This window comes from Hemiscyllium ocellatum, chromosome 36 (assembly GCF_020745735.1).
Source record: "Hemiscyllium ocellatum isolate sHemOce1 chromosome 36, sHemOce1.pat.X.cur, whole genome shotgun sequence".
In the NCBI taxonomy this organism is placed as follows: Eukaryota; Metazoa; Chordata; class Chondrichthyes; order Orectolobiformes; family Hemiscylliidae; genus Hemiscyllium; species Hemiscyllium ocellatum.
The window spans coordinates 28,080,845-28,107,498 of NC_083436.1; the positions used below are offsets into that span (position 1 = coordinate 28,080,845).

At 40.8% G+C, this 26,654-nt stretch overlaps 1 protein-coding gene across 1 annotated transcript in view; it reads left to right on the forward strand.

Moving 5' to 3' along the window:
* The window catches only part of LOC132833460 (dihydropyrimidinase-related protein 1-like), a 57,371-nt gene extending 35,368 nt beyond the window's left edge, over positions 1 to 22,003 (forward strand). The window contains exons 5-14 of the mRNA XM_060851773.1: positions 2,146 to 2,207; positions 2,776 to 2,856; positions 6,833 to 6,901; positions 9,596 to 9,716; positions 11,268 to 11,424; positions 13,589 to 13,730; positions 14,734 to 14,904; positions 15,606 to 15,785; positions 17,779 to 17,944; positions 21,912 to 22,003. Coding sequence (XP_060707756.1) covers positions 2,146 to 2,207; positions 2,776 to 2,856; positions 6,833 to 6,901; positions 9,596 to 9,716; positions 11,268 to 11,424; positions 13,589 to 13,730; positions 14,734 to 14,904; positions 15,606 to 15,785; positions 17,779 to 17,944; positions 21,912 to 22,003 — 1,241 coding nt within the window. The remainder of the gene's footprint in view (positions 1 to 2,145; positions 2,208 to 2,775; positions 2,857 to 6,832; positions 6,902 to 9,595; positions 9,717 to 11,267; positions 11,425 to 13,588; positions 13,731 to 14,733; positions 14,905 to 15,605; positions 15,786 to 17,778; positions 17,945 to 21,911) is intronic.
* Positions 22,004 to 26,654: the final 4,651 nt, after the last annotated feature.

The following is a 26,654-nucleotide window of genomic DNA, read 5'->3' on the forward strand; positions in this document are numbered from 1 at the left end:
CCCCCCCCAACCCTTTTTTATTTGTCTGTGGGTGAACAGGGTTAGAGTTTTAAGAAGGAGGTTATATGTCTCATTGTTGTTTCCTGTGGTTAGAATCTATTATTTGTAGTAAATAGTTCTTGTTTAGTCAGAAATCTAGACCACATTTTCTGTGAACCTGAATCTGTCTGACAAGTAAATTGGAGCTTTGTGCACAGTGCTAATTTTTTTTTTAGCATTTCTAATGACTCTGGGAATATCACTGCTTGATTTCCAGTCCACTATGTGAGTGGGATGTAACAATCATCACAGTCTAATCCAAAGGTACACTTGGCTGAAGAGACTAAATGGTTCTGTTTCTAATTAAGTCTTCCCTTTGTCTTCATTTTAATATTGAATTGTGATGCCTTATCTTAATTGTCTTTTGCCAACCCCTCATTTTGCCCCCTCCTGCCTCCTATGATATCATTGCCTTTCCTGCCTCCTTTAAATTCGGTTTCCATTAAAATGCACCTCTTTGCACAGAGGCACCTTTTGGTGTCACATGGTGCTCTGACACGATACGATATCTAGAGACAATATTGCATTTGTTTCTCCAGGTAAGTTGGAAATGGGGGCTAGAAACACTTGTTAAAGCATCAAAACCTATGAATGAATAAAAATAAAAATCAAAGCAGCTATTACATTATTAGACCCAGTAGTATTTATCAGAGAGAACACTGCAATTTGGTGAACACCAGTTGTTCATACCCGTCTCGTCACTGTTGCATTGTGCTGAGATAATTTGGAAAGGCCAACTAAACTAAAATTAAAGTTAATTTTCTTACACAAATCTAGCATGCCCTCTTATTTATAACTCGGTTAATAACTGCCTCATTTAGCTTAAAAAAATCTTTATATATAACCTGGGAGAGGAACTTTTTTGTGGGATCCTCAGAGCCTTAAGGTGAAGGTGCCTTCCCACCAAGGTTTTAATCTTCTGAAAGAAAATGTCCTCTCAACAACTAATCCGCTGTTGTGCAGTGAAAGTCTCTCTGGCTCCACTGGTGAGGCTAGGCAGGTGAGAAGAGCCTTGGCCCCACCTGGAAAGCTGTACCCTCCATCCCCATGCTGCCAGAAAACCATGTCCAGCCAACTGGCATGTTTTCCCTGGGCCTAAACATAACCCTCTGACATTTGCCTTATGTGACCACTTAAAACAGAAATTACTGGAGAAATTCAGCCAGGAGAATGCTCTGAAGGTAGGTCATTGGACCTGAAAATGGTAAGTCTGCTTTCATTCTGTTGCTGCTGTTGAGTTGAGTTTCTCCAGCAATTTCTGTTTTTATCTCAGACTTCTAACATCCGCAATTCTTTGTTTTAATTTGAAGCTGTTATATTGATCAGCACTTATATTCTCTGGAAAAGTAGCTGGCATGTTGCTGGTAACACAAATTGTGTGTCCATTGTCTCTATACTCACCCTCATCAGAGCCTAAAAATCCAGCCCCCTGCTATCTGCCAAGCTTCACAGATCTGATTCAGGTCAGGCACATTAAGGTATCTAGTAACTCATCAGGCTCCTCTGTTGTCCTAGAATATGGTGTGAAAAGGTTATGTAATTTCTCACTTTGGATCATTATCTAATCACCAATGAGAACGTGCATTGGTGTGAGCATAGCTGTGAGAAGGATTGAGTTCCGTTGCAATGCTTTTGCGGGTAATCAAATCATTCACATTTAGCATCAAAGCAATCCGCATAAGGCATATTACCTTCTGGAGACTGGTCAAGTTGATACACTTTCAGGACTATAGGGGAGAAAGAGGAGGAAATCCAAGAAGGCATGTGGTTAAATTAAGATTACATAACAAATCTTGCAAATTTATTCTTCCGTGTCCATATTTCCCACTGAGGAATCTATATTGGAAATTCAGCCTCAGAACTTTCCACAAATTTGTGGATGAGCTCAACTCTGCCCATAATTTTTGATATGTGCTCTCAGCAGCCAAAACACGATGTGGAACCTCAAAGCCAGACATTTATCTCTGAAATCTATTTATTGTAACGTATCATAGTTTGACTTCCTATATTTTACAATGTAAATGTCACAGATATGAACTATATTCATGTTTTAATAGTTGGTGGATGTACTCTGGATCTAAATATAATCTCCTTTTCTGAAAACAGATATTAATTCTTTTCAAGTCTACATGGCATATAAAGACATGTTCCAGATGACAGACAGTGAGGTAAAGTAGAAGATGTTTTTCTTTATATTAGGGTCTAGTTAACCCAGGATATCTCAGTGAGATTTTATTGATATTTCATTAGGACTTGGAGAGAAATGGGCAGTTAGAAGACATCATATCAGGGTAACCACTATAACAAGAGAATTCAACCTGAGTTTGCGATGGGACTGTGGCTTAAATTTTCATAGAATGCTGTGTTTTATTTTCTGAGGATTGAGTTTGAAGATGGCTCAGATTGGTGTGCAGAAAGATGTTTATGGGATAGATTTACTAATAATTCTGTATTTTGCAAAAGTAAAGTTTTATTTCATGCTGCATGTTTAAAATTCCCATGTATATCTTAGAATTGACCAGAAAGATAAATACAATCATCCATGCTATCCATCCAACCCGTTATGTTTCTGCTTTAACTCTTGGTTAATCGGCTACAGCCACATTTTGCAGTTGCTTTCCCTCCTTTAGGATGAAAGAAGGCTAGGGATATCGTTGCTATGTCAATAGCTTTATCACTGTGATACTGCTATAGTTGCAACACTTGGATAAATTTATATCCTTTTTGTATTTACAGCTTTATGAAGCCTTTACTTTTTTAAAGGATCTTGGTGCTGTAATATTACTCCATGCAGAAAATGGTGACTTGATTGCAGAGGTGAGTGGCTATTTTTGAATTAAATTGCTTATGATTACACCATGCCCACTCAGCTTAGTTCCTGAACAGTCCTGTGGGACCTCCACATTCATCACCTGTTCATGCATCCATTATCAATAATTTACCTGAAATATGACATTGGTGGGCTCCCCAGCTCATGTTATATGTGTGGTTGCACTTTCTGTCAGTAGCCATGCTATGATTGGGTGTCCCTGACTCAGACATCTGGGAGCCCCTGGTACTGGGAGATACCAACCTTGTTCTACATCTCTGTGTTGTAAAAGGTTTTAATATCCACAAATATCCATAATCACCTCCATAATCTTCTCATGTCTAGTTACTGAATCCCTAATGTCCGAACCAGAGGACACAGCTTAAAAATATGGGGTAGACCATTTAGGACAGAGATGAGGAGAAAATTCTTCACCCAGAGAGTGGTAGCTGTGTGGAATGCTCTGCCCGAGAGGGCAGTGGAGGCCCAGTCTCTGGATTCATTTAAGAAAGAGTTGGAAAGAGCTCTCAAGGATAGTGGAATCAAGGGTTATGGAGATAAGGCAGGAACAGGATACTGATTAAGGATGATTAACCATGATCATATTGAATGGTGGTGCAGGTTCGAAGGGCAGAATGGCCTACTCCTGCACCTATTGTCTATTGTCTATTGTCATTACAGGGGGTCCCTGAATTATGAATTTCCAACTTACAACCACAATCTTACACAGGAGAATAATTTTAAAGATCTGACAAATGAACATTCCCTCTATTTACAAATGGTTCCTTGCATTGTATTCTGACTTGAGTACAAATCGACTTGTGAACGGACTCCAGAATGAAACTTATTTGCAACCTGGGGACTGCCTGTAGAGACCAGCATTTTTTGAAGATCAGCTACACTGTTACAATCAAAATGTTTTTCTATACAAAAATCAAAGAACATGAACAGTAGCAATGGCATCCTATCTTAAACAGCCTGTTACCTTAAAGATATTTAATGTGTAGTTAATAGAGATACTTATACTTTAAAGTACCTTCTTAACTCAATTCTCCTTCCACACCCATTTGGCCTATACCTGACCTATACTTCAGGTATTTATCATAAATGGGGGAGTTAATAAATTGGTCTTAGTGCTGATACACAGAATTACTTAAGGATTGAGATTTCTTGGGTTGTCTATTTATTTCGGTTGACGTTTCTCTTCAAAATCTCGTCCTCTGTCCTACAATTGTGAACTCCACATTGAACACAGATGTAGGTAGCATCATAAGTGTGGCCATACGGATCAGAATTCTCCTGTTTCTAATGTTCATTAAGTCTGGATTTTTGCCAGTCGGGACTCTCTCTCTTCTCAGGTTGACTATCCCAGAAGTTGAAGTTATAGTTAATGGAATTAATTCAAGGGCTTTTAAACCCATTTAGTCAAGACAAAACTTTGCTTTGATTTCTGCTGCAAGAGATGTGCCTCACCATCAGCTTGTTCTAAGCTGCTAGAAACGGATCTCCCTTGTAGTAGACATCTTTACCTTAAATCTTTTTTATCATTTAGCTCCCAGGCTGCTTAGTTACTTGATCCATTCCTGGGAATAAATTGCTTTTTGGCAAGAAATCCTCCTTCAGAGAAAACTGGTTCTTAAAAAGTAGACTTTATCCAAAACAGCGGCAACGAAATTTCTCTGGGGAAGAACAAAATATTATTCTTGCTGTTAGCCACACTGAAGGAAAACACTTAGGCAAATGACAAGTCGTTAATTGACAATAATGGGGAGTAAGAACAGAAATAAAAAGTTTATATTTGATATATGGCATATAATGAGTCAGAATTAGTCAAAGAGAAATTATTGCCAAATATACTTAGTTTAGATAATGTATTATTTTATTTACAAATATTAATCTCCCTTTATGAATCCTGTAAGAAGCATTGTGCTTCCCTTTTTTAGTCTTAATGGGAAAGACTATAATTGATGGTATGATTACAGTGACGAGAGTGTGGTGCTGGAAAAGCACACTGAGTCTGGCAGCATCCAAGGAGCAAAGAGAATCGACGTTTCCTTCATCAGGAAACTCCTGCTTCTCAGTTGCTGCCTGACCTACTGTACTTTTCCAGCATCACACTCTCAACTCTGATCTCCAGCATCTCAGACCTCACTTTCTCCTAATTGGTGACAGTGTGACCAAAGCAAATGACCCAGTTTGACTTAATATGTAAAATAGCTTAGAAATGGAAAGTACTGGAAATGCACTGCACATGAAATCCCTACAGACCATTCAGCCCATCAAGTCCACGGCAACCCTTTGAAGAGTATCCCTCCCAACCCCAACCCCCTATTCCTGTATTTCACACAGTTGATCTACCTAACTTACCCATCCCTGGGCAATGTGGGCAATTTCCCATGGTCAGTCCACTTAACCTGCGCATCTTTGGACTGTGGGAGGAAACCAGAGTACCAGGAGGAAACCCACACAAACACTGAGAGAATGTGCAAACTCCACACAGACGGTCGCCTGAGGCTGGGATTGAACCCAGATCCCTGGTGCTGTGAGGCAAAAGTGCTAACCACTGAGCCCATTAAGCGGCATAGAAAGTGAAGTATAGAAATGCTGATGAAAAGAAACAAGTCAGTGGAGAGTCACTGCTTGAGAAAAGGATGCTGCTTGCTTAGAGACTGGGCCCTGGTCAAGGTAATACCATGAAAAATATTCCAAAGAACTACTGTCCCCAGTCTTCTGTTTAATTCAGTATAAGGATGCAATACCTGAATGTATTGAGTTTGTTTGTAGAGTATGAGGCCCTGTGTACGAACAAATGTAGCTTCTAGCAAGTATTAAATGAGTTACATTTTGACCTGACTAATAATCTTACGTGCGTTATTAGTGTAGCTTTGAACAAATGTTGGCAATTTAATTATAAGATGATATGTATTGTGCACTGCACAACTCCAAATTACAGATGCATTTCACTGAAAAGTATGTCAACTGTTTGACATGGAAAACCAGTGTATTCTTGGTACAAGCTGAATATATGCTGGGATAGGTTAGCAGGGAATACAGCAGTCAATTGTGTCTCCTCTAGCCCATAAGCCTCTGTCCAAAATGGTTAGATTGTACATAATGTACCCTTTGTACTTAGCTTGTCTAGCATTCAGCAATCATATTGTAATCAAGAACATTCAATTACCCACCACAGTGGCACTTCAGAGTGGTTACACCTTGTGTAAGTAAAGAACATGTTTAAATGTTTCAAGAGTGGTAGTTTTTGTCCCCATTTGGAAGTCTTGGTGCCCCACTCCTTGGGGAGATGCTGTTGTACTGTTAACATCAGTGGACTAATAACTGAGAGTCCAGACTGATGTTATGGAAACATGCATTTGAATCTTGTCATGGTGAAATTTGAATTCAGTAACAAAAAAATTGGTCTAATTGGTAATTTAACAGCTGGTTCCATTGGTGACCATGTAGCCATTATCAGAAAGCCCAGCTGGTTCATGAATATCCTTTATGGAAGGAAATCGGCCATTCTTACTTAGTCTGACCAACATGTGATCCCAGACCACAGCAATGTGATTGATTCTAAACCAAAATGGTTGAGAGATCCAGTCAATTCAGGTCAACAAGAGATGGACAGCAAATATCAGCCTTACCGGTGAAACCCAGGTCCCATGCAAGAATAAAGAAACTGTAAAGGTAACAGATTTCTTAAGATTATTTTATGTGTATTATGTTAGCTGAAAAATGTGTTGCTGGAAAAGCGCAGCAGGTCAGGCCTGCTGCGCTTTTCCAGCAACACATTTTTCAGCTCTGATCTCTAGCATCTGCAGTCCTGACATTCTCCCTGTGTATTATGTTACACAGTGATTCAAATCTGAAGGTGAGAAGATGCAACTAATTGCACACTTGGAGCTGTATTTTAATTAGCAAGAACACATTTCAGTTTCAGCAGAATCTCTCTCTGATAAACCAAATTAATGTCATTCCTTTCAGGAACAAAAGCGAATCTTGAACATGGGAATTACAGGACCTGAAGGTCATGCATTGAGTAGACCCGAAGAGGTAAACTTTTCATTTTGTCTGTCTCTTACGTGTAAATGGGTAAGATCAAGGATAGTTAATCACGATGCAGTAACAGGCTGATGCCATCTCAGAGTGCGTCAGGAGCTGACTGTACTCCATTGCACTCTCCATTGCACTTATTAATCAGGAGGCTTTAAGTGAGGCAAATGCCAACACAATGAGGTGCTAATGGTGCCACTTTAACATCTTGAAAATAAGGCCAGCTAATTTTTAGATCAATTATGAATTAGAAATCTGAGATTGTAAGCTAAGGAATGAAGTGCTAGCGGGTAGAGATGGAGTTCAGTCACAGATTAACCACAATCTCACTGAACGGCCAAACACACTGGTGAGGCTAAAAGGAGAGCTCCTAAAAAGAGAGTTTTGAAAAATTACTTGAAATGAGCTCCATTTGTTTTGCTTTTCTTTTGCCTCTGCCAGTATCAGTGACATATTTCAGGCTAACATTCTAAGGGCATCAGTGGATCCCTGGCACATGTTATTCGTTGATTATGTGTGATCCTGGAAAGTGGGTACAGAAGGCTATTCAATTAAAGCAGGCATTGCACCACAGCAGAGCTCGATTCCCATATTTGCCCACTGCAGGAGTTCTTGTGACACAGTGGTAGTGTCCCTACTTTGAGCCAGGAAGTCCAAGCAGAGGTGTGTCATAGCATGTCCATACATGTTGATTTTTAAGAAAAGGTTCTTACTAACAGTTTCCAGCTGGAATCACTGTTGTAATCAAAAATGGAAATTCCAGCCCATTTCCTTTTACCTCCTTCTTAGCCTTAACATCAACTTTTGTAAACTTGCTTCATTTGTCATTTGGTACAAAGCTAGACACTGAATTTTAAACAATCTTGAGTTGTGAAGGTCAACACTGCAGAAGGAAGTTTCGAGCAAATAATTGAGTTCCCCCATTTTAATTGACAGTAATAATTCAGGCTGTGATAGAACTAGAGCAAATAGACTGCAACATAGCAATAAATACTAGGTACTTTATATACACACACAAGAAAATAATTATTGTTATGAAAGAAACTTGTCATCACGCTGCTTTGTGGAAGTTATTTCTGTACCTTACGCAGGAATGTCTCAGGGGCCTGCACTTTAATTGGACCCTTGTCTATTTGGTCACATTGAGAGTGTCTAATCTGTCTTTTAGGAAAACAGTGTTGCCTCAGCAACCATATTTAAATTTTGGCTTCATGAATTGACATGGATTTCACATTATTGATGTAGGATATATACACTAATGATGAAAGAGCACTTAAGGAAAATCCTATCCTAAACTACCAGATAACAAAAAGGACAGATCAGAAAATCTAGGCACAAAGGTGAAAACAGAAAATGCTGGAGAAACATTTGAATCTTCAATGACTCTTCACATTGGAACAGTTATGTTGAACTTGACACATTAACTCTACTTGACCTAATGTGTTTTTCAAGCACTTTCCGTTTTCATTTCACATCTCCATCACCTGTAAAAGCTTTTCTTATTTATGAGTGGCCTAAGGACATGAGGATAATTGGTTGGACTCTATCTGACATGTTTGAACTCAGAATTTGTGACACATTGTACAATGTTGATGAATCTACTAATAGATAACCATCCAAAATGTCTTATCTTTGAATTGTCAAAGACTGGATGTAAGACCAGTGTCTGACCCTGTTGAAGCTTGGATGTTTGTAGGAATTGCCTGGGAAGTTTCAACTTCTGAGAGATAATTCCCCTGCTCCCTGACTCTCTGTGAATGTTTCCAACTCTGAGACGAAGTCAGAGGTTTTGGACAATTCCCTGGGACTCACCTGGGTAGTTATCCAGGGATGTTAGACAGATTAACACCTCGTCTAACTCCAGGGTAACTCCACAGTAGACTTCCCCAACCCCTAACTATTGTCTGGTCAGTTGTGACTATCCTCCCAACCCGCTGCGACGACCATCTCACCAATTTAGCCACCTCACCATCAAACAACGCAACCGCACACAAAACCCCTACCCACTCAACCATCTCACACATTCCCATGTACTCAACTCACCCACCTACCTGTCTACCTAATTACTCACCTCATTTACCCAAACTACCCTCCCCTCAGGGTATCCCCAGCCTATTTCGTCTGCCCACACACGCAGCCACCTCAGCTATGCAGTTATTCATTCATGTGGCAGTGCGCTGACATTCACCCTGTGCCTGTCCTGTGATCTCTGTCTTCATCTGACTCTACTGTTCTCCAGAGTTCCCTAAGGGACACGAGGCTCTGCATTTCTGTGCAAGCTGGGTTTGGAAAGCCCTGTTAGAAATACATAAGCAGCATTGAGTCAAGAGAGTTTTCAATTGCAGTGACAAACTGATATTATTTGACACTGCTGGGAAGATTCAGTCTAATATGTACATATTATGCCAGTGCACAGTACTGGCTCATTTTGTCTGACATCCTGAGATGGATTTGTTGAAATATTTGATGTTTTTGACTTTGTTTAATGCCAAAATATTACTAATACTTTGTAATAACGCAATGTCTGAATGCTTTGCACCAGCGAATGTAATAACTTTGCTGAGAACATGGGGCCGCTGATATGAATTAATGCATGGCTTGTAATAATTAAAATATTTAACTTTCAAAGTGACTAAGTAATATTTATGCTGCCTATTTGCTTCATAATTCCCGGTACTTGTGTTTTTTCTCAAGCTGGAGGCTGAGGCAGTATACCGAGCGATCACGATTGCCAATCGGATCAACTGTCCCCTGTATATCACCAAGGTGATGAGTAAAAGTGCAGCGGATGTCATTGCTCAAGCCAGGAGAAAAGGTACAAGATGGACGTCGTCCAAATCCTGTCCCAGAGAAACCTGGGTTCACCGTTGCTATAATAGTGCAGCTACTGCACTGCAGCGGTAGCATAAGATAACCTCCAGAATCCTTAATGTTTAAAACAAAACATATTTTTGTAGAAACAGTCCCCCATGCCCTGGCCAATCCAAACTTGTGGTCAGGTTTAAGATTGAGGTCAAGTGCTTTGTGAATAACGGAATAGCTGAGAATATTCAAATCTTCTCAGCAAGAATGGAAGTAAATGTCATGATAAAAACATCGGCTCTGTTTTGTGGCCGACACTATCCTATCGACAGATGGCTGTATTAGGCACCTTTGGGCGGCACGGTGGCTCAGTGGTTAGCACTGCTGCCTCACAGTGCCAGGGACCCAGGTTTGATTCCAGCCTCTGGTAACTGTCTGTGTGGAGTTTGCATGTTCTCCCCATGTTTGCAAGGGTTTCCTCTGGGTGTGCCAGTTTCCCTTCACAATCCAAAGATGTACATGTTAGGTAGATTGCTCATGCTAAATTGCTCATAATATCCAGGATTGTGCTGGTTAGGTGGATTAATAATAGGAAATGCAGGGTTAGGTCTGGGTGGGATGTTCCTGGAATGTTGGTGTGGACTTGATGGACCAAATGGCCTGCTTCCACACTGTAGGGTTTCTATATTGAGCATGGCTTTTAACACCAGGTGTTGAATGGGTTGTCAGTTCTGTTCACTTTCTTATGTGAATTGGGGCAAATTGGCAGGCTGGATAGGTTAGAGGCTGTCTTTACCCAGTAGCATGTGTATGAATGATCATTCTCTCACTCGGGATTCTGTACAAAGAGTGTGTGGCATCTAGTTGTAGTAAGGTGAGAAGAAATCTTAAATCATTACTCGGAAGATAAAACTCTCAAACATTGCAAGGGTGTGTTGGATGGGGTCTGCGAGTTGTGGTGATGGATGCATGAACAATTCTAGACAGATTGTCTTTTCAGTCCAGCCTTCCAAGATGCTGGGATGTAACTCTGCTCTTTGGTCTGTCATCCACATTGCCATTCTATTCACCAGTGATTATCATCAAACTAGATGAGCCTTCACCAGTGAACCTGACCTAGTTCACTCTTGGAACCCAATAGTTGGAGCCTTACATGGTGAATAGGAATGACAACGGTGGCTCATTATAACCCGTCTCGACTCTCGAGCATTCAGGCCAGTTACAGTTTTAGCATCATTATGGGTCTGTGCTCCATCAATCAGTGGCACTTCTTGGCTTGTGTTTCTTTTGCTTACCGATATGTTGTGTGTGCGTGCCCAAGAAATGGGAGGTTATTACTTTAAAAGTACAGAAGTTAAGAAATGAAACAAACAAATCAGACTTTTTATAAGCATGTTTTACCAATATTGTTAAACATTCAAACAGAAAGATGTAAAAATTAATTTTAAGGCAAAGTACTTTGAGCATTTTATTTTTTGAAGATAAAACCTGAAAAAATGGCATTTGACAGAAATTAGTCTTGGAGGAGCCCAATGCCGGATTCTGTATGTTCCTTTATTAACAGGAGCTGTAGTTTTTGGAGAGCCAATCACTGCAAGCCTTGGGACAGATGGAACACATTACTGGAGCAAAAACTGGGCCAAGGCTGCGGCTTTTGTGGCGTCACCACCACTGAGTCCTGACCCCAGTACACCTGACCACCTGAACTCACTACTTGCCTGGTAGGAGAGTTACATCCGTTTAACCCTTGTACATGACAAACCCAAGGCACTTCGTCTTGGAGAGCAATTTCTTTTTGATTTCTCACTTTTAATACTTACAGCGATGACACTGAATTTAGAATGCATTTTTAGCTTGTCAAGGGCTGGTAATTTTGCCTGCAGTTATGATTTAAATGATAGAATATTCTTTTTAAGAAGTTTTGCGTTTAGCAGGAGAAGTAATTACAACGATTCCCCATTTTTCTGCTACCCTCCACCTCTCTGTGGCTTGGCTGAAGATGTTGATTTTTTATGGGGAATGGCTTCATGAAGATTGGTAACCTTCTGATACTTTGTTCAGGTGGTGATTCTGCAAGTATCAGCAGGCAATGTAACTAAGCTTGAACCCATCCTTCTTGAGATCCACACATGAATACTTTTAAGTGGCTGTGTCTAGATAGCAGTCTAGAACAGGAACTCTGTATGATTCTTGCCAGCATAACCACTTTCCCATGATTCCAGAGCTGCTGCAACGTAGTAAAGCACACCCACCATGACTCAGGCCGAGAAAAGCTAATTTAACCCTCAGCCTCACTGGATCTGTTTGGCTTTGTAGCACTGCTTATTAAAAAGGAATTCGTATTAATTAATTTTGCAATGCTTCAGGAAAATAATTGAAAAGATTCTTCTGTAATTTTGGAGATGTTGCATAGAAGTTAGAACTCTATGGTTACAAGAAGTTATTATCAAGACTAATGCGTGGTGAGACTAATTATGTAACAAGGTCAACTAGGTGGACCTGTTAGAATGAGTTCTCTGATTGGACCAGGTTAACAGACCCAATCAGGGAGCCCTGGCTGACAGATATAAACAGGAATGTTTGGCCAAACTGGCCATAAACAGGTCCAGGCAGCAGGCCGTGGAGGGGGTCGTTAGGGCCGACTGCTTGCCCCTCTTCCGCAGTTACGTTAGGGCCCGGGTGTCCTTGGAGAAGGAGCACGCGGTGTCCACCAACACCCTGGAGTTGTTCAGGGAGAGGTGGGCGCCGCAGGGAGTGGAGTGCATCATTTCCCCCTCCAACGCTATTTTGATTTAGTCCTTGCCCTCACCTTCACTGTTTTGATCACACAGCATTGCCCTTTGATGTGAAGGGCACTGCTTGTCACAGGCCACTCGGGTGTTTTTCTACTTTTCCTGGTGGTGGAAATTGAATAGAAAAGAAAAAAAATAAACAGGAATGTTAGAGGTTCTGTTCGCTCTGAGAGCTGGCTCTGAGGGAGCCTGACCAATGTCAAGTACTATGCATACATAAATAAAGGGTGACTGGGTGATGGGATACCAGCCTCTGTGGAGTTATTTCAAATTAGAGTGATAAATGCCAGACTTAAAATGTAATTTAGAATATTGAAGCCATGTTGCTGTGGATGTACACAGTAATTTCTTCTTATTCTTTTGTAAGATGTGAGCATTATCAGTGCTTACTGTATGTCCCTAATTGCCGTTGTACTGAATGATTTGCTGGGTCACTTCAGAGGCATTTAGGAGTCAGCCATATTGCTGACGACCTTTAAGCGGCAATTGGATAGGTACATGGATGGGTGCTTAATCTAGGATAGATGTTCGGCACAACATCGTGGGCCGAAGGGCCTGTTCTGTGCTGTATTGTTCTATGTTCTATGTTCTATGGGTCATATGTAAGCCAGACCAGGCAAGGATGACAGATTTCCTTCCGCAAAGGATATGAGTGAACCGGTTTTCTTTTACCAAGAATGAGAATAGTTTCACAATCACTTTTACTGAAACTGGATTAAGAATCAAGTTTTCTTTCCATTAGATGTTATAATGGGATTTGAAGCCATGCTCCTGAAAAATTAGCCTTGGTCTCTGGATTACTAATACAATGACATTGCCACTACATCACTGTCTCACCCAGTCACCTTTGTGTCTAACAGTACAATATGTTCATCATTATGAAATGGTGTGTATTTGAACACATCTCACTTGTATATTCCTGGAAAATGTCACAGAGAATGCTAGACTGGCTTTTAATGGTTCTTTAGATTGATTGATGTTGAGAGAAAAATATTGATTTTTTTTAAACCTGTGAACTTAGTATAGAAGAAGCAACATTTACTACTGTACTACTTTAGGAGCAACTAATTTGATGTGATTTTACCCCCTCTAGTGGAGATCTGCAGGTCACAGGAAGTGGCCACAGTACATTTACCACTGCTCAGAAAGCCATTGGCAAAGATAACTTCTGCTTAATCCCTGAAGGCACCAATGGTATTGAAGAGAGAATGAGTGTTATCTGGGAGAAAGCTGTGGTAAGTTAATGAATTTAGTATGAAGTTCAGAAGCCAGTGAGGTACACATGAATCAAAGCAGGTAGACTTCATATTCTTAAAAATGTGTTGCTGGAAAAGCGCAGCAGGTCAGGCAGCATCAAAGGAGAAGGAGAATCGATGTTTCGGGCATAAGCCCTTCTTCAGGAAGGCTTCATATTCTGGCTAGTAATGTCCTGTGGGTTGTACAAGGACTGCTTCCACCAGATTGCTGTTAAAACAGTGAGGATGTTCTCTAAAATTGGGGTATAAATCCCCAGAAAGAAAGATTTGGTCTAGAGTGATGTAGACACATATTTAACGCGTTGAAACAAAAATGATGGTGTAATACACCTCATAGATTCCTTAATTCTATTTGTGACAAGTTTCATACCTCTATTTCTCTACTACATACCATCTCCTTCAGGGGAAAAGGGAAATCAATAAACAAGTGTCACTCTATTACAGCACCAGCACTGGAGAAAAGGTCCATTGCTTCACCTTTCAGTTATACAGTGGTTTGTGTGGTGCAGTGACAGACGAAATGACCACAACCACCTCCACTTGTGGGAACCATTTAAATGCTTGTCAGAAATATGCATCTGAAAGTGAGTGGAGAGTGGACAATGTTATTCTCTGCCTATTTTGTACTCCATTGTACCCACGAGTTGACTGAGACAAATTGTCCCTAAGAATGTCAAAAGTCATGACTAATGGCATTTCTACAACACAGCCCAGTGAGTCGAATATCCTCAGTATTGTGGTTAGCCAGTTACAGTCTAAGGATCTAATACGTGCTTTATTGAGTCCTATAGGCAAACGGTCAGATAGTGGTTAGGTTTATTTTAGTTGTTCTACTCTATATAATTACTGCCTTACTGAATCAATTTATTTCCATTAGCAGACCGTATGTTTATTTTAACTTTGACAAAGTGGGTTGTGTCTGGATGGGTGGTACATGTTGAGAATGAATGTCAGTTGAAACTTGAATTATTATTATTGAAAGGCCACAGGTAAAATGGATGAGAACCAATTTGTCGCTGTTACGAGTACCAATGCTGCCAAAATTTTCAACCTGTATCCAAGGAAAGGAAGGATAGCTGTGGGATCGGATGCTGACCTTGTCATCTGGGACCCAGACACAGTTAAAACAATCTCTGCAAAGACGCATCGCTCGGTAAGGATAGTATTTAATCAGTGGGTCTTGAAAAGACAGGAAAGGGCATTTATCAAAAATATAACATTTTTTTAAACAAGATGTTCCTATTGTTGCTTTAGAGACAGTTATTTTAAAGGTTTGACAAATTAAACAGAAATACCACACAGAAAGTCTTGTTGATAAGCAGCAGTGATGGAGGATTTAGGACAGCTGAATCCTTTGCTAAGAAATGTGCAGAGCAAGTATTTAAGTTGAATCAATACTTTTATAAAGTACAAAAAGTATGTCAGTTGGCAAGTCATGGTACAGAAATTTATTAGGTAATTGGGTCAGCCACTTAAATGAAGATGAGATAAAAGAAAAACTTAACAGGAATATATTACAGGAGAGCAAGTAGTTTCTGAATATTTAGAATGTCTGAATAGGGCTGACATATGGGGGTAAGATGTCATGGAACTGAACATCTTAGACAAGAAAATTCAGCAGTTTGATGTAATTTTCACTTTGGTCAGGAATGCATTTATCTGCATCTGAATAAACATTGCATTATTTCTGGGGTAAGGTTGAAGCTTCATTTTTTTGTCACTACAGTTTGCACATCTAACACTATATCCTTCTTCCAGCACAAAAGGGCAGTGATTTCTGCATCTTTAGAAGAAACAAATTTCTAAGCAATATGAGTTGAATGCCATTCATCCTGATGTTTTACTTCTGTGTAGGCTGTGGAATATAATATCTTTGAGGGAATGGAATGTCGGGGTGCTCCAATAGTGGTCATCAGTCAGGGGAACATTGTCCTGGAAGATGGGAATCTGTATGTTAATCAAGGAACAGGTCGATTTATCCCTCGTAAGCCATACCCTGAATATATATATCAGCGTATCAAGATTCGGAACAAGGTGAGTACATATGTTTGTTTACAGAATAGCAGGGACAGGGGAATTTAATTGGATTGACCATTCATCTCAGTGACGTCATCTGCCATTTGGACAAAAGTGAGTGATGTAAAAAGTATCCCACATATTGTTCCAGTTTCTTCTGGCAAACTGAACTAACTTTGCATCTCAAGAAAGGCAGGTACATGGAGTTAGGATGCAAAGGCTAAGAACTAATTAAATAGGAGAATAGGCTCAAGAGACAAAATGACCTCATCCTGTTTTAAAGTTCTTTCAGTAATTTGGCTTTGGTCAGCATCATTGATCCCCACTGAGAATATTATAAATTTTCAAAAAGTCATATGCCACATGTGTTTAAATCTCTGAAATGCACCATCAGATGATATGACCCTTCACTGGCAGTACTAAACTCAGACCTATTTTTACTGAACATAGCACGGTCGAATCTTCGTAAGTATTACAGCAAGTCAAACCTCAAGTTGGAACTGTGCTATTCTGCTAATTGAATCATGATAAAAGTTATTCAGGATTTGAGGCCACAGGAAAAATATTGTGTGGTGTTGCTCAATAATCGTGTGGACTACCTTTGTCTTTATTTGATAGTGTATGCAAAATAGTACTGTTTGAGATTATTGGTGTCATTTCATACCGTACAAAGAGTGCTTTTAAAATGTAAGCTAAGAAATGAAGATCAGAACGTTTGAAATGTGAAGTAATAGATCTTTGGGAGGAATGAGGAGAAACAATGTAAATTAAGTGGTGTAAGTTTAATGTGCTTGCAGTAACTTTGTAGCATGGTGGCACAGTGGTTAGCACTGCTGCCTCACAGCACCAGAGACCTGGGTTCAATTCCCGACTCAGGCGACTGACTGTGTGGAGTTTGCACGTTCTCCCCGTGTCTGCGTGGGTTTCCTCCGGGTGCTCCGGTTTCCTCCTACAGTCCAAAGATGTGTGGGCCAGGTGAATTGGCCATGCTAAATTGCCCGTAGTGTTAGGTAAGGGGTAAATGTAGGGGTATGGGTGGGTTGCGCTTCGGCGGGTCGGTGTGGACTTGTTGGGCCGAAGGGCCTGTTTCCACACTGTAAGTAATCTAATCTAATCTATTCCTGGCATTATTTTGTTCAATTTACAAGATCTATCAAATGCACATGCCACCATAACCATCCACTTAAGCATTCAGTTAATTTTATCTTACATTTATATCTCTGTTTTTAAATCATTAGATAAATTATAGTTGTGAATTATTTTGTTGATACTTACATGCATTGGGAATTCCTTGATGAAATTCCTGCAACCTATTTAATATTGTATTATTTATTTTATATTGTTTCTCCCCATTTTTCCAAGCTACAATATGTCACATTTCTAGCTCACCTCAGAATGTCTCAATACATATTTTGAAAATGTTCATTGTACAATTAATTGATATGTGCTAGAAATGCTAGAATGTGTTAGAAAGCTTTACAAGGATGCCACCTGGACTGGAAGGTTTAAGTTATAAGGAAAGGGTGGATAGGTTGGGACTTATTTGCTTTGAGCGTAAAAGACTGTAGGTTAACCTTATAGAGGTTTATAAAATCATGAGAGGCATAGATAGCAAACAGTCTATCCCCATGTTAGGGGAGTCTAAAACTAGAGGGCATAGGTTTAAGGTGAGAGGGGCACACTTTTCACATAGAGGATGAAGCGTGTCTGGAACCAGCTGCCAGAGGTAGTGATGGAGGTGAGTATATTTTTGTCATTTAAGAATATCTGAACAGGTACACGGATGGGATAGGCATGGAGGGATGTGGACCAAATGCAGGCAAATGGGCCTAGATAAGTTGCAAAACTAGGTGGCATGGACAAGTTGGGCCAAAGGACCTGTTACCGTGCTGTAAACCTCTATGATTCCAAATAGACAAGAATAAGATTATTACTCATATACAAAAAGGCTGGATGTTATATGGTATACTCCTAATCCTCCTCCTGTCCTCTGGTTCATTATTCTTCCAAGTCAACGGAACTGCACGCGGTGGCTCGAGGGATGTACGATGGTCCTGTGTATGAATTCCCAGTCACACCTAAATATGTCACTCCAGCTCCTTCAACCAAAACATCCCCAACGAAACCACAGCATGTACCAGTGCGAAACCTGCATCAGTCTGGATTTAGCCTATCAGGTGAGATATTGAAGCAGAGCAAAAGGAACAAAACAACATCCATACATTTGTTGAAGGAAATAAGCATGTGGTCATGTGCCTGGGATGGTCAGAGGAGGAATAAATCCTGCTGTCCACTCCTGAAACAGGGTTTGATAGAGGTGTTACAATGTTATTACTGCCTGGCCTGTTATCTGGAGAGGGGAAAGGGAGAAATTAAGAGACAAACATTCCTTTCTTGGTGTAATTCATAACTAAATGATTGATCTTGACTAATTAGTTGTAAGACAGTAATACTCACATAGTCTGTGTCATCTGCATTCCGTTATACCATTCCAGTATAGTAATGTACAAACATGGGCAAAGGTTATTAGCATATTAGTGATGTGAGGGGGAAATCATGCGTAAATGAAATTTAATGGGATAGTTTAAAGATGCAATTAACTGGGAGTGCCATAATGGAGTGATAAGTATTATAAAAACTTTAGAAGTGACAAATCAACCATTCTAATACTACCATGTTTGTAGGAACATAAAATAAGCAATATTCAACCTGCAGCCTCTTTTACTTTATATTCAATAAGTGCAGGAGTAGGCCATTCTGCCCTTCGAGCCAGCACCACCATTCATTATGATCATGGTTGATCTTCCTCAATCAGTATCCTGTTCCTGCCTTATCTCCATAACCCTTGATTCCACTATCCTTAAGTGTTCTATCCAACTCTTTAGATTTAGATTACTTAGATTTAGATTACTTACAGTGTGGAAACAGGCCCTTCGGCCCAACAAGTCCACACCGACCCGACGAAGCGCAACCCACCCATACCCCTACATTTACCCCTTACCTAACACTACGGGCAATTTAGCATGGCCAATTCACCTGACCTGCACATCTTTGGACTGTGGGAGGAAACCGGAGCACCCGGAGGAAACCCACACAGACACAGGGAGAATGTGCAAACTCCACACAGTCAGTCGCCTGAGGCGGGAATTGAACCCGGGTCTCTGGCGCTGTGAGGCAGCAGTGCTCACCACTGTGCCACCGTGCCGCCCACTTTCTTGAAAGTATCCAGAGATTTGGCATCCACAGCCTTCTGGAGCAGAGCATTCCATACACCCACAACTCTCTGAGTGAAGACGTTTCTCCTCAACTCTGTTCTAAATGGTCTACCCCATATTTTTAAACTGTGTCCTCTGGTTCGGGACTCACCCATTAGTGGAAACATACTTCCTGCCTCCAGAGTGTCCAATCCTTTAATAATCTTATACGTCTCAATCAGATCCCCTCTCAGCTTTCTAAACTCAAGCATATACAAGCCCAGTTGCTCCAATCTTTCAATGTAAGATAGTCCCGCCATTCTGGGAATTGACCTTGTGAACCTACGCTGCACTTCCTCAATAGCCAGAATGTCTTTCGTCAAATTTAGATACCAAAGCTGCACAAATATTCCAGGTGTGGTCTCACCAGGGCCCTGTACGGCTGCTGTAGAACCTCTGCTTCTATACTCAACTCCTCTTGTTATGAAGGTCAGCATGCTATTAGCTTTCTTCACTGCCTGCTGTACCTGCATGCTTGCTTTCATTGACTGATGTACAAGAACACCTAAATCTCGTTGTACTGCCCCTTTACCTAACTTGACTCCATTTAGGTAGTAATCTGCCTTCCTGTTCTTGCCACCAAAGTGGATAACCACATATTAAACTGCATCTGCTATGCATCCGTCCACTCACCTAGCCTGTCCAGGTCACTCTGTATTCTCCTAACATCCTCCTCACATTTCACCCTGCCACCCAGCAAATTTTCTAATATTACTTTTAATACCATCATTTATATCATTAGTGTATATTGTAAAAAGCTACGATCCCAGCACTGATCCCTGCGGTACCCCACTGGTCACTGCCTGCTATTTCGAAAGGGAGCCGTTTATCACTACTCTTTGTTTCCTGTCAACCAACCAATTTTCAGTCTAAGTCAGTATTTTGCCCCCAATACCAGGCGCCCTAATTTTGCTCACTAAACTCCTATGTGGGACTTTATCAAAGGCCTTCTGAAAGTCCAGGTACACTACATCCACTGGATCTCCCTTGTCTATCTTCAGAGTTACATCCTCAAAAAATTCCAGAAGATTAGTCAAGCATGATTTCCCCTTCATAAAGCCATGCTGACTCTGACCTATCCTGTTCCGCTATCCAGATGTGTCGTAATTTCATCCTTTATAATTGACTCTAGCATCTTTCCCACCACTGAGGTCAGACTAACTGGTCTAATAATTCCCTTCTTTCTCTCACCCTCCTTCAAGGGCCCAATTTTAGTCTTGACCATTTTTGTTTTCCTTTCACATACCTAAAAATGCTTTTACTATCCTCCGTTATATTATTGGCCAGTTTACCTTCGTACCTCATTTTTTCTCTGCATGTTTCCTTCTTAGTAATCCTCTGTTGTTCTTTAAAAGCTTCCCAGTCCTCCGTTTTCCTCCTCATCTTTGCTATGTTATACTTTTTCTCTTTTGACTTTATATGTTTCTTAACTTCCCTCGTCAGCCACGGCCATCCCAGCCTCTTCTTAGGATCTTTCTTTCTTTTTGGAATGAACTGATCCTGCATCTTCTGCATTATACCCAGAAATACCTGCCATTGTTGTTCCACTGCCATCCCTGCTAGGGTATTGCACCATTGAACTTTGGCCAGCTCCTCCCTCGTAGCTCCATAGTTCCCCTTATTCAACTGAAAAATTGTCACTTCCGATTGTACCCTCTCCCTTTCAAACTGCAGATTAAAGCTTATTGTATTATGGTCACTACTTCCTAATGGCTCCTTCACTTCGAGGTCCCTGATTAAATCTGGTGTGTTGCACAACACCAGATCCAGAATTGCCTTCTCCCTGGTAGGCTCCAGCACCAGCTGTTCGAAGAATCCATCTCGGAAGCACTCCACAAAGTCTCTTTCTTGGAGTCACGTACCATCCTGATTCTCCCAGTCTACCTGCATTTTCAAATCCCCCATAACAACTGTAGTAATATCTTTGCGACAGGCCAATTTCAGCTCCTTATTCAACTTACACCCTACATCCAGACTACTGCTTGGGGGCCTGTAGATAACTCCCATGAGGGTCTTTCTACCCTTAGAATTTCTCAGCTCGATCCATACTGACTCTACATCTCCTGATTCTAGATCCTCTCGCGCGAGGGACTGAATATCATTCCTTACCAACAGGGCCACCCCACCCCCTCTGTCTGTCAGTCTGTCCTTACGATAGCACGTATAGCCTTGAATATCCATTTCCCAGGCCCTGTCCACTTGAAGCTATGTCTCAGTTATCCCCACAACATTGTAACTGCCAATTTCCAAATGAGCCTCAAGCTCATCCAGATTATTTCTAATGCTTCGTGCATTCATATATAATATTTTTAAATTTGTTACTGCCCTCACCCTTCCTATCATTCCCTACTTCACTCAACCTTACAGCATGATCCCTTTTTGAGTTTTCTGCTCCATTGATACCGTTGTCTTTCTTGACTTCTCTTGTTCTAACTTTCCCTCTAATTTCCTTCTTAAACTTCCAGTTTGTCCCCTCACCCCCGCTTTAAATGCAGCTATGTTGCAGTGACAAACCTGCCTGCCAGAATGCTGGTCCCCCACCTATTAAGGTGCAAACCGTCCTCTGCCTGATTTTCCCATTTTCAATTTTCTAACCTGTTGTTATCCAAATTGGCATTACTATCAAGAGGATTTTTTAACCCTTTATTTATAACATTCTAATGGATCCCAGAGGTAGTTTTCATCATTTTTCTAAGGCCCAGTTTATTTTCAGTCGCTTCCACAAACAGGGGATTTCTTCTGCTCAGCCACTGGCTCACATCCCTGAGGAAGGTTCACCAGCAGAGCAGGAGCAAACACTACCAAAGTTGCTGTTTCCTGTTTCTTTAAAATACTTTAAAACTATGTAGCATTTGTTAAATAACTGATTCCTGTTCTATATATACATTAGGTGCCCAGTTTGATGATAACGTTCCACGCCGTTCTGGACATCGTATTGTCAATCCTCCTGGAGGACGCTCCAACATCACAAGTTTAGGTTGACCGGGACTAGATGATCGGGCTGCTGGTAGCTGATACGAGCAGTTTACTTACTCACAAGGCTATCAGTGTTATGAGTACCAGCCCTCTGTGGGTATTTCAGAAAAGAAACAAAGTGTGCGTGTGTCTGTTTGTCCCCTAGAATGAAGTGAATCATGTAACGTATTTTTGCTTGGAGTTGACTGCCACACAGTTGTGTTGCATACCATTGTCATTTAGTATGGTCTTGCCACTAGCGCTGTCCACAATGACACTGGTTTAGACATGTTCCTCGTAATTCTTAATAAGGGTTCTTTGCACATTTTAGCTATTATAGAAGTTAGTGCATGATGCTCAGAGATACAATTTCTGTTTTATGTATGGAAAATAAACTCTTTAGGTCAAATTGCCAAGAACTAAAGTGATTTAGCCAGAATTGTTAGCAAAACTGATGTTAATTTATGGCACAATATCCCTTTTTTTGATCATCAGCAAAAAGATAATCAGAAGTAGGAGGGCTCCAACGTTGATATAGGTGTGCAAGGTATGGTTATCTCAGTGGATTCAGTTGCATTCAGACTCACTGCAGCATAGCCATTGCATTTAAATTCTTAAGAGTTAGTTATACCTCACAGCATTAACAGGGAATGATATTAATGCAACAAAAAAAAAATCAAGGTATGAAATCTTGAAGTTTATGTAACAATGTTGGCTCGCAGCTATGAAATATATTTCACACTTCTTTCTGTTTTCTGTCGCTTTAAACTTTCTGACATCATTTTTGTCTTTGCTGTAAGGTTGAGAAACGTTTCACAGTGATTTTGGCTTGCTGGAAGCTTGTGAAAACTTTCAGAACAGATGACTGAAGAGTAGGTGTTTTATTAAAAATACTGCACTGTTTTATTTGAAGTGATGCAAGTTGCTGCAAGTAATGATCCAACATGGAATCACAGTGACTGATAAAAACAGCAAAGATTTGGGCCAACTTAATCTTAAACTACAGTCACCTTTTTTAAAATTTTTTGATACCAATTCTTCCTTTGTATTCATGTACATTTGTACTATTTCAAACTGAATACTCTGATGTTGTGACTCTACATTTGAACCCTAAATCTGTGAAATAAATGATGCATAAAACCTCCTTTGTTTTTTTCTGCACTTATTTTATCTGTAAGTTCTTGAAAATACTGTGATTTTATTACATAACCATGTCACAATTATTTTACTTTCACCCTCATTGTCAGTGGTTTCCTCTGGCCCTTCAAAAGCAGTGACTCATTGATGAAGTCATGATCTGCTCTTGAACCATGTGTTTTCTCGTGATACTGTGTCCTTTAAGTATCCTGTAATAAATTTATCTTGTGGTGAAAGACATCAGAGTTTGAGCCTTCTCATTCAGCAATCAGCATTGACAGACCAAGGTTGGCACTGATTGATAAAGGCTATGATAAAGTACCTGCAGCATAGCTGTTTTGTTTATTCAGTTGTGAGGCATGAGCATCATCACTGGTTGGTCAACATTTATTAGCTGCCCCAAGATGCCCTCGAGAAGTGGTGATGAGCTGCCTCCACTTCAATCCATGTAGTGTGGGTTGACTCACCCATATTCCTGAGGGAGGGAATTCCAAGATTTTGACCTAGCAACAGTGAAGGAACAGCAATCTATTTCCAAGGCTGGGTGGTAATGTTCCCTTATATCTGCAGCCCTTGTCTTTCCAGCTAGAAGTAGCCGTGGTGCTGTTTAAGGATTTTTGGTAAATTTCTGCATTGCATCTTGTTGATAGTACACACTTGTTACCGAGCGTCCAGAGTACAGGGGTGAATGGAGTGGATGCTTGTGGGTGTGGTGCCAATCAAGTGGGTTGCTTTGTCCTGGATGGTGTCAAGCTTTGTGAGTGTTGTCAGAGCTGCACCCATCCAGGCAACCGAAACAGCTTCTCTAGGCAAGTTCTGGAGCAAGTATCTTCAGTACAATTGCCATAATGTTGTCAGGACCCATTGTCTTTGAAATATCCCATGGCATCAATCATTGCTTGATATCACGTGGAATGAATCGAATTGGCAGAAGACTGGCATCTGTGATGCTGGGGAAAATGGAGGAGGCTGAGATGGATCATCCACTTGGCACTTCTGGCTGAATGCAGAATACCTATCAGGTTAGAGGGTTCAGGAACCTTGGAAGAAGCCTGCTGAGGACTTGGGAACATTTTGAGAGGTTGGGGTGATTCCTTCTCACAACACTATGGGCTTCCATGACTTGCTGGTGATTAAGGACCAGAGGGATGCATGCGCGTACCATGGGTTGACAAAGGGACGATGAAGACAGGTGATGAGTCTTGAATTGATCAGAAGGGTCTGAGGGACCCTGGGATGTAGTTAGAGGGATATGATTGGCACAATGGGCATGATCAGCCTTGGAAAGTGGTTTGAGGTATGAGCTAGCATCTGTTGGCATGGACAAAACATATGGAACATGTGGAGATAAAGGGCTACCAAAGCGAGGTATGTTTTTTTGCTTTAGTTTTTGTTTTACAATTGAACCTAAGATGGACCTTTTAAACAACTGGATGGCCCTTGTGACTGACTCTGAATCCTTCCCTGGGGGTTCGTCCACTCAGTACCCACCATCCCAGAATGAAGGTCCGTTCTCTTAGGCTTGTCGAGGTGGGACTTTTTCTGACTGCAATCCTAACTGCAGAACAAAAATGTAGCCCAGCAAGAAAGTTCCATTGATATCAGTAAAAAATTGGAAATTGAGGCTTTCAATAGATGAAGTTGCTACTAAGTGTGTAAATAATAGTTATATAGAGGTAAATGAATCATAGAATCCCCACAGCGTGGATGCAGGCTATTTTGTCCATTGAATCTACACTGCACCTCTGAAGAGCATCACACCCAGACCCATCCCTCCACCCTACTCCTGTAACTCTGCAGTTCCCATGGCTAATCCACCCAGCCTGCAGATCTTTGAACTGCGGGAGGAAACCCACGCAGACAGGGAGAATGTGCAAACTCCGCACAGGCAGAGACTGGAATTGCACCCAGGTTCCTGGTGCTGTCAGTCAGCTGTTCTAACCACTGAGCCACAAATGATAGAAGAAAGAAATGGAAAGCCAGTCCATGGAATTGATTTTGGTAACTGACTTTTAAATTCATGGACATTTATAACATAGGAGGCTGTTCATCCTTGCGTCCACATAATCCCATTTTCCACATTTTGGCTCATAATTCTACAGAAATTCAAGTGAACATCTAAACATTCTTTAAATGTTATGAGATTTTCTGATTCATCCACACTTTCAGGTAGGGAGTTGCAGACTTGTACCACGGTCTGAGTGAAAACAAATTCTTCAACTCTCCTCAGAGTTCTACATCATACCTTAAATCTATACTCAGTTATTGACTCCTCTACTAATGGAAAATGTGCCTTCCTATTAGTTTTATCATAATCTTACACACCTTTAACAAGTCTTGCATTTAAAATTTGAGATTGAATTTTCAAAGTCATGATAGATTTGTGATTTTGATGAAGTTAAAGCTGATAAGAACAGAGTTTATTAGAGCGTTGAGTATAAGAGTTGGGAGGTCATGTTGCAGCTGTACAGGACATTGGTTGGGCCACTTTTGGAATATTATGTGCAGTTCTGGTCTTCCTCCTATTGGAAGGATGTTATGAATCTTGAAAGGTTCAAAAAAGATTTACAAGGATGTTGCCAGGGTTGGAGGATTTGAGCTGTAGAGAGAGGCTGAATAGCGCTGAAAATGTGTTGCTGGAAAAGCGCAGCAGGTCAGGCAGCATCCAAGGAGCAGGAGAATCGACGTTTCGGACATGAGCCTGAAGAAGGGCTCATGCCTGAAATGTCGATTCTCCTGCTCCTTGGATGCTGCCTGACCTGCTGCACTTTCCCAGCAACACATTTTCAGCTCTGATCTCCAGCATCTGCAGTCCTCACTTTCTCCTAGAGAGGCTGAATAGGCTGATGCTGTTTTCCCTGGAGTGTCAGAGGCTGAGGAGTGAACTTAGAGGTTTATAAAATCATGAGGGGCATGGATAGGGTAAATAGACAAGGTCTTTTCTCTGGGGTGCAGGTGTATAAAAAACTAGAGGGCATAGGTTTAAGGTGAGAGGTGAAAGATTTACAAGTGATATAAGGGTCAACTTTTTCATGAGAGGTGGTGTGTGTATGGAATGAGCTGCCAGAGGATGTGGTGGAGGCTGGTATAATTACAACATTTAAAAGACATCTGGAAGGGTATATGAGAAGGAAGGGTTTAGAAGGATATGGGCCAAATGCTGGCAAATGAAACCTGATTAATTTAGGATATCTGGTCGGCATTTCTGTGCTGTACATTTTTATCGCTCTTGTCTGAAAACATGAGAACTTATAAATGTAAAGCCGACAGGGCAGACGTAAGAAGATGGAACCTTGTTCTGAAGAATGGGAGGAAAATATGAGAAGATGGACTAAGTGTAAGACAGATTAAAATGGGGATAAAGAACAGAAATTAAGTTTAGAAATAAAACAATTAGGATGATGGCAAGAGCACAATCAGGACCAGATGATTTACTGATCCAGAGTATTTGACACATACAAAGACTGAGAAGTTATGATGGTCTAGTCAGAGTAGATAGGAAGAAATTGTTCCCATTGTAAAATTATTGAGAACCAGAGGG